This window comes from Dictyostelium purpureum (assembly GCF_000190715.1).
Source record: "Dictyostelium purpureum unplaced genomic scaffold DICPUscaffold_124, whole genome shotgun sequence".
Lineage (NCBI taxonomy): Eukaryota > Evosea > Eumycetozoa > Dictyosteliales > Dictyosteliaceae > Dictyostelium > Dictyostelium purpureum.
Window position 1 is genome coordinate 41,093 of NW_003519461.1, and position 9,012 is coordinate 50,104.

Genomic DNA, 9,012 nt, shown 5'->3' on the forward strand with positions numbered 1-9,012 from the left:
TAAAAAATAAATAAATAAAAATATAAAAAAAAAAAAAACACAAACTATGTAAAATTTATAATATAGTAATTTGTTTTTTTGGCTATTAAAAAATATTTATTTTATTTTTTTTAAAAAAAAGCCATTTTATTAATTTAGAAATATCAATAGTAAATAATAATACTATTAAAAAAAGAATCTTTATTATATAAATATAGCTATTGTTATTCCATTGTTGAAGATTGTTATAATTATAAATGGTGTTTTGTGTAAATTTTGGAAATAAAAAAAAAATTTTTTAAAATTTAAAAATGTGAAAAAAAAATGAAAAATAATTTTTTTTTTTTTTTTTTTTTTTTTAAAATTTAAAAATATAATTAAATCATAATTAAAATGGAGAATGGTAATAAAAGAGTTTATTTTGGGCAAATTAAAAAAGATAGTGTAAAACAAGTAGAACAAAATAATATACCCATATCTCAAGATGAAGATAATGAAGAGGATGGTGTTCAATTTTTACCATTCTCAAAACATGTTCAAAAATCACACGAGTTGCATAAAAAATCATTGGACGACTACGAAAGAAAAAAGAGAGCAAAGCAAGTTATAGTGCCAACAAATGATAATTTAGTAAAGTTAAAACTTCGTGAATTGGGTGAACCAATTATATTATTTGGTGAAAAGGTAATGAATTAATTAATTTATTGATATAACAACAATAACCATGACCATTTATACTAATTAAATATCATTTATACAGCCAGAGGACAGGAGAAACAGATTAAGAGAGTTATTAATAGATAAAAATATATTAGATGGTACACCAATAGCATTAAAAAAAGAAGAACCTGAAGAGTCCGAAGAAGAAAAAGAGAATTTTTTAACACAAGGTACTAAAGAATTAGAAGAAGCAAGAATTAAAATAGCGTTGTATTCACTAAAGAAATCTCAAAAAAGATTACAAGAAAATAAAAGACAAAGGGATAAAGAGTTGGAAATAAAGAAACAAAATGATGAACTATTTAAATCACATGGTGGTGTTATTGTAGGTAGAGTTGAACAAATGATGGTAGATAGAACAAAAACAGATTTTGAATTGGCAAGAGATAAAACAAGAAAAGAATTAAAAGACTATTATGCATCAACAAGTCAAGTTGGTGATGATCGTCCATTATCGATGGCTGTTTTTTCACCAAACTCTCAATTAATTGCAATTTCTTCATGGGGTGGGCAATCAAAACTATGGAATATTAAAGGTGAACATCTTCAAACATTTACAGGACATACCCAAAGAGCAAGTAGCATAGCATTCCATCCACAGTCAACCTTATCCATCTCAGAGAATTCTGTCAATATTGCAACCACATCAGCCGACTCCACTTGCAAACTTTGGTCACTTTCAAGTGAAACTCCATTAGCGTCATTAGAAGGTCATTTGGATGTTGTAAATAGATGTGCATTCCATCCAAATGGTAGATATTTAATGACTAGTTCAAACGATAAAAGTTGGAGAATGTGGGATCTTGAATCTCAAAATACATGTATATTAGATCAAGAAGGTCATTCAGGTGCTGTAATGGGTATAGCAGTCCAAGAAGATGGCTCACTTTTATCAACTGGTTCACAAGATGGTTTAGTTCGTGTTTGGGATTTAAGATCTGGTAGACCTATACTCTATTTTGAAGGTCATTCTAAACAAGTTATATCTGTTGATTGGTCACCCAATTGTTACCATATAGCCTCCTCATCTGAAGACAATACAACCATAATATGGGATATAAGAAAAAAAGAAAAAGCCTATCAAATTTTAGCCCACTCTTCAATTGTATCCTGTGTTAAATATCAAAAATCAAATAATAGTTCAACATCAATAGGTTATTTAGCAACCAGTTCTTTTGATGGTAAAATTAAATGTTGGGAACCTTACACTTGGAAACCAATCACTACATTAGAAGGCCATTCCTCAAAAGTAACCTCTGTAGATATTGCAAATGATAATTCAAAAATAGTTTCAACCTCATTTGATAAAACTTGGAAAATTTGGTCAAATGAAAATTAAAAAACAATCAGAAAAAACTATAATAATAAATCGAATTAAATAATCACCTCATTAACCAAACAGAAATAATGTAAAAATATAAAAATTATTTGTATAAATAATAATCACAAATTTTTTTTAAAACAAAAACCACGCACACCAAAAAAATAAAAATAAATCATAAATTCAAAAAAAAAAAAAAAAAAAAGTTACAACCCCATTATATTATAATAGTAATCAATTTATAAATTAATCCACCCATTTTATTTAGAAAACCACACTTATTTTTTTTAAATTATTAGGTAACAGTAAAATACAACCTTAAATTTTCGAAAATAATTAAAAAATTAAAAAATAATTATTTTTTATTTTTTTTTTTTAAATTTTTTTTTATTATTTTTTTTTATTGCATTTGGAATTTTAGATACAATCTTTTTCAAAATAATTTTCTTTTTATAAACACTAGTTTAGGTTTTTTTTTTTTTTATTTATTTATTTTTTAAACTCCTATTTATTTTTTGTAAAATACACATACACATACACATATAAAAAATGGCAAATCCAGATTTAGATCAAAATGAACAATCATTTCCACCACCATATATACCACAAACCAATAATAATAATGATGAAATCCCATTTTCGATGGGTACCACATCACCAGAACAACCATTAGCATCAGCACCACAATTAGATAACCAACAACCACCACCACCATATAGACAAATGCAATTTTATCAACAACCAATTTATCAGCAAACCATTTATCAACAACCAATCTATCAGCAACCACCACAACAACAATTTTTCCAACCAAACACCACAACCACAACCACTACATCACAAATGAATTTCCCACAACCAATTCCACCATCAAATATTTCATTAACACAAATTCCATCACCACTCCAAAACAACACCACTGTTATTCCACCACCATTATATTACCCAATCGATACAGAATTTTTCCCAACCTACACACCAGAATAGTAAGTGTCATTATACTTTTTTTTTTTTTAATAATTTAAAATTAGACCAATAACTAACTATCAATTTTTTTTTTTTTAGTACATGTAATACCGAATCATCATTTGGTATTGGTGCTTCATTAACTGAAGTACCACTTACAGATAAAGTTTTAAACCTTTTTATAAAGAAAAGAATGGCTCCACAATTTGATGATAAATTATTAGAATCATTAATAATTTGTAAAAATTTAGAACATTTAAATCTTAGCAACTGTTTAAATTTCTCAAGTAATTTATTTAGTAAATATGTTTGCAAATTTTCACATTTAAAATCATTAAATTTAAATAATTGCCAACAAATCACCAATGACAATCTTTCAAAAATTGCATCTAATTGCAAGAATTTAGAAGAAATTCATTTAAACAACTGTATTAGAATTGACGATGATGGTATTTGCGAATTAGTAGGTAAATGTAAAAAATTAAAAATCATCAGTTTATCAGGTCTCACACTATTAACTGATCGTTCAGTTAACACAATTTGTAATAAACTTACCGACTTGGAATCACTTTGTTTAAATCATATTCAATGGGTCTCTGAAAAGAGTTTGCTTCAATTAAGAAAATTCCCCAAACTTAGATCCCTATTCTTTTACAATACACTTATCACTGATGTTTCACTCTGTGATATTGCTGTTCATTGTGGCCCATCTCTTTTAGTTTTAAATGTTTCAAAATGTAGAAATCTTAGTAACAATAGTATTGCCACTGTCGCTATAAACTGTAGAAATCTTAAAAGACTATTCATTCAAGATAACCCTGCACTTACTGCTCAAAGTATTAGTTTAGTTGGTAGAAACTGCTTAGAACTTAATGTACTTCGTATTGATGGCTGCTTAAATATTATGGATGATAGTATATTTTCCTTGGAACCACTCTCTAAATTAAAGATTCTTAATCTTTCTGGTTTACCAAAAATTAACGAAATGTCATTAATTAAAATCTTACCAAGCCTCAGTGATTTAGAAGAGCTTTATCTTTACGACAACCCACGTTTCTCTGACTTGACCGTTAAACAACTATCTGTTAGCAACTTACGTTTACATACATTGCGTGTAGATAATACAAATTTCGTTACAAACAACTCAATCATCTCACTATCAAACAGTATCTCCTATCTTCGTACCATTAATCTTTCACATTTGACTCACATCAGTGACTCTACCATATTGGCATTAGCCACAACTCAAAAGTTTATTCAAAAACTTTATCTTACTGGTTGTAAAGGTTTAACAAATGATACTCTTTTTGCTGTATCATCAATGTCATCTTTAGAGGTTCTTCGTATCGATGATGGTTTCCAATTTAGTGAAGAGGCTCTTAGTAGTATTGGCTACTTGAAAAACCTAAGTATCTTAAATATCTCTGGTTGTGTCAATACCACCAATCGTATTATCGATGTCATCACCTACAATTGCAGACAACTAGTACAACTATATATGTCAAGATTACCATTTGTAAATGACTCTGTACTTCCATCATTACTATCAAATCTTCCAAAACTACGTACACTTCGTATTGATGGCTGCACCAATATGACAGATCGTTCATTGACTGGTATTAAATTCCTCAATCGTTTAACCTTGGAAGTTTTCAATTGCTCTGAAACTCAAATGGGCTGCAATGGTCTTTTAAATATTGTTCAACAATCAAACATTCGTGAGCTCTATGCATGGTCTTGTGACTATATTACCGATGATGTGTTAAAAACAATGGCTAATAGTGTAACCCAATTTACAAACTTTGCGTTTAGATAGATGCAAACATATTGGTGATAAAGGCGTAAGAGCATTCATTCAAAGAGCACCACTATTACGTGTATTAAATATTTCCAGTACCTCTGTTGGCGATGAAACACTTCAAACTGTTGCTGGCTATTGTAAAAGATTAAAGAAACTTTTTGTTGCAAATTGTCCAAAGATTTCATCATCAGGTATTAGCGCAATTGGTTTCCAATGTAGCGAGTTAAGTGTACTCAATGTATCACGTTCTCATAATTTAAATGATGCTGGTATCATCGATATTGCAAGATGCAGATTCTTAAAACGTCTTCTCATTAATGATTGCACTAGAATATCTGATATATCTATCATTAAAGTAGCTACCAATTGCCCAATGTTAAAGGAGATTTCACTCAAAGGTTGTACAAATATCGGTGAAGTTGCTGTACTCTCTTTATCAACTTACTGCAAACGTTTACAAGTTATAGATTTTACAGATTGTCATTTAGTAACCGATTTATCAATCGTAGGAATAGGAAGAGAGTGTCTTTTATTGAAAAAAGCAATTTTATGTGGCACCAGTATTTTAGATAGTGCCGTTATAGAAATCTGTGTACGTTCAAATGTCAACATCAACACATTAGATTTACAACGTACAAGAATTACTGATAAATCTTTGGATATAATCTCCCAAATGTGCCCAGGTATAAAAATTTTAAATATTTCAAATTGTGGTGTATCACCACAAGGAGTTAATTTAATTAAACAATCATGTTTTTTATTAACAAATTTTACATCAAATAAAATGAATTAAAAAATACTTTTATTTTTTTTATCGCTTGGATACCCAAGACATACATACCCCAATAAATTTTTTTTTTTAAATATAGTTCATACAAACTGGTGCCTTTTTATTTTTAAAAAGGTGCAAACAAGAAAAAATAAAAAATAAAAATTAGTGCAGACATACTTTTTTTATTTTTTTTTTTTTTTTTCTTCTTTTAAAAAAAATTTTGTACCATCCTCATTAAATATTTTCATATAAGCAAAAATAGATTTTTTCTTTTTTCTTTTTTTTTTTCTTCTTTAAAAAATTTTTTTATCACAAAGTAATAATAAAAACATTATTATTATTTTTAAGTTTTTAAAAAAAAAAAAAGAAAAAGAAAGGAAAAATATTTTATTTTTCGATGTTGAACTAAGTACTTTTCCCTTGAATATAAATAAAATTTACATCATAAAAAATAAATAGAAATAAAAGTAAAAAAAGAAATTTCATAGAAATAAAAAAACACAATAATGGGGAGATAAAAAAAAATTCCTTGAACCAAAGATGATATCAACACGAAACTCTTTTGGTTAATACATATTTTTTTAAAGAAGCCCGTGTGAATCAAGAGAAAAAAAAAAAAAATCAAAGCATTTTTATAATATGATTGAGAAAACGGTTTTTTTGGGTATCCAAGATTTTAAAAAAGATACTATTTGTTTTTTTTCATTGTGTCTCTTTTTCTTTTTCGTAAAATTTAAATAAAAAAAATGAAAAAAAGTTAATCTTATTTAATTATATAAATTTTCTTTGGGTTTTTAATAGAATAAATGTTTTACTTAAAATTTCTTTCAAAATTTTTTTTTAATTTTAATTTTGATAGGCACACACCCATTGGCTATATTTAACTCACTTATTAGAGGTGAGACCAGTTTTTATGTGTGGATTGCATTTAATGGTGAGGTGAACCACACAAAAACCTATGTCTAAAAACAAAAAAATTTTAAAAATTAAAAAAATTAAAAAATTAAAAAAAAAATAATTTGATACGAAAACGGTTAAAGAATCAAAAAAAAAAAAAAAACATATAAAAATTATTTTCGAAAAATAAATGGTGTCTTTATTTTGAGAAATTTCATCCACTATTAATACCATTATTTTAAATTTTTTAAACAAACAGATTTTTATTATATGTTAATTTTTTTTTTTTTAATTTTTTTTTAATGTTGTTATTTTTTATATGGTAATAAAAATCAATCAAAATCATAATAATACTCAATAATCTTCATCACACATATCAACCACCAACACAAAACATTTTTTTAAATAATAAAATAAAAATAAAAAAAAATAAAAAAATATTTTTTCATAGTTTTTTTTTTTTTTTTTTTTTTTTTTTTTTTTTTTTTTTTTAAAAAAAAAAATAATATAAGATAATCTTATATTTAATTGTAATAATAAAAATACAACACATCAATAAAAAATAGATATTATTTATAAAAATTTTTTTTTTTATTTTCAATTTTTAAAAAAATAAAATAATTTTTTTTTTAATTATTCATTATTTTATAATTTTTCATTTTTTAAAAATACGTTAAACTAAAACAAAACACAAAACACAAAACAAAAAAAACAAATAATAACTTTATAATAATAGTAATATTAGTAATAACAGTAATAAAAACAATTAATAATAACAATAATCATTGAAGTAATTGTTTTTAAAAATAAAAAAAAAAGTTAATTGTTTTTCGCACATTCACATAATAACAGCAAAACACATTAGCAAATAATAATAAACAATTATTTATTTATTTATATATACACGCAGCAATAGGTGAACAAATAGCTACTCAAGTTAAAACTGGTCAAAAAATGATTAGTCATCATATACCACATCATGATGTTACAGATGAAGATCAAAGACAATATAATAAAATATTTAAGGAGTTCTTATTCAACATTCCTCACAATATGAATCCATTTGCACCACAAATGGAGGATAAAAAGTCAGAGTTTATTGTGGAATATCGTAAATTATCATATTTATTTTAATTTTTAAAAATTTTAAATTAACCAGTCCATACTAATTCATTTTTTTTTTTTTTAAAAAAACAAAAAAATAAAAATTTTAAATAATAATTTTTCCAATAATCCTAAAAAAAAACTTTATAAATAATAATATAATAATAAATAATAATAAATAATAATAAATAATAATAAATAATAATAAATAATAATAAATAATATTATGATAATAATAATTAGATTGGAGAAGTACTTTACACCCAATTCCAACGACAGCAAATACTTTATATATATGTTTTAATCATCCAATTCCACCAAATACCATACCAAATAATATTATTATTTTATGTTTTTTATGTGAAAATAAAACTGGTATTAGTAAGGGTCCAGATTTCAATCAAAATATTGACCCAGGAGTTATTCCAAACTCTGTTCGTTATATTTATTTTATTAATGGGCAGTATAATAAACCATTAATGGCAGGTGCACTTCCAAACTCTGTAGAATATTTATTCCTTAGTGATGGATTCAATCAACCATTCAAAGTTGGAGATTTACCTTCAAATTTATGTATTTTAGAGACAGGTGACGAATTTAATCAACCATTTGATGCAGCAGCACTTCCACCAACATTAAAAAGTTTATTTTTAGGTAAAGGATATAATCAACCAATGGACTTTGCTCATCTAATAAATATTACTTGTTTAGTTTATGATGAAGGATCCATTTCAGAACATCCAATTATCAGTTTGCCACCAAAACTCGAATTCCTTTTACTACCAGATAGTTTCAATCATTATATCCCAGTTGGTCTATTACCAAAGACTCTTAGAACTCTTACCTTTGGCGATACTTTTAACTCACCAATTGTACCAAAGAGTTTACCAAATTCATTAGAAAGCATTAATCTTGGAAAGTCATACAATTTACCATTTGACCCCAATGCTCTTCCAAAGTCTTTGAAATCAATCTCTTTTCATCAATACTCTGAATTTAATCATCCATTAGAGAATATTCCAAACTATGTTCATTCAATTGAACTTGGTCAACAATTTAATCAACCAATTACCCAACTCCCATCTCACTTACGTTATATGAAATTTGGTCAAAAGTTTAATCAAAATTTAGAAGGTGTTTTACCATCAAATCTCACTCATCTCTATTTAGGTGTCCACTATAAAAAATTATTAACTCCCGGTACTTTACCAGAATCTTTAAAGGTTTTGGTAATGAACGGTTATACTAAAAAAATTCCTGCAGGTGTTATTCCTCCAAATTGTAAATTTACAAAAAATCCAAAAGCTACAAATTGTTCAGTAATGTAAAAAAAAACCCTCAAAAAACCTCATAAAAGCTTTTACTAGTAAATAATTTCAAATACATAATAACTCATAAATAATAATAATAACAACAACAACAAAATAATGATTATAGCATAACATACATATT

General features: G+C 25.9%; 3 protein-coding genes across 3 annotated transcripts; all 3 read left to right on the top strand.

Annotated features, from left to right (window-relative positions):
• Positions 1 to 372: 372 nt before the first annotated feature.
• Positions 373 to 2,038, top strand: DICPUDRAFT_78987 (uncharacterized protein; the record flags this gene model as incomplete). The annotated part of the gene is made up of 2 exons (XM_003288119.1): positions 373 to 663; positions 740 to 2,038. The coding sequence occupies 2 exons, from the start codon at positions 373 to 375 to the stop codon at positions 2,036 to 2,038; spliced, it is 1,590 nt and encodes a 529-aa protein (XP_003288167.1).
• A 531-nt stretch (positions 2,039 to 2,569) lies between these two features.
• Positions 2,570 to 5,580, top strand: DICPUDRAFT_78988 (uncharacterized protein; the record flags this gene model as incomplete). Its single annotated transcript, XM_003288120.1, has 3 exons — positions 2,570 to 3,006; positions 3,086 to 4,767; positions 4,799 to 5,580. 3 exons carry the CDS (start codon positions 2,570 to 2,572, stop codon positions 5,578 to 5,580), a joined length of 2,901 nt encoding a protein of 966 aa, XP_003288168.1.
• A 1,830-nt stretch (positions 5,581 to 7,410) lies between these two features.
• On the top strand, positions 7,411 to 8,888 carry DICPUDRAFT_33630 (uncharacterized protein; the record flags this gene model as incomplete). Its single annotated transcript, XM_003288121.1, has 2 exons — positions 7,411 to 7,567; positions 7,804 to 8,888. The coding sequence occupies 2 exons, from the start codon at positions 7,411 to 7,413 to the stop codon at positions 8,886 to 8,888; spliced, it is 1,242 nt and encodes a 413-aa protein (XP_003288169.1).
• Between the last annotated feature and the right edge of the window lie 124 nt (positions 8,889 to 9,012).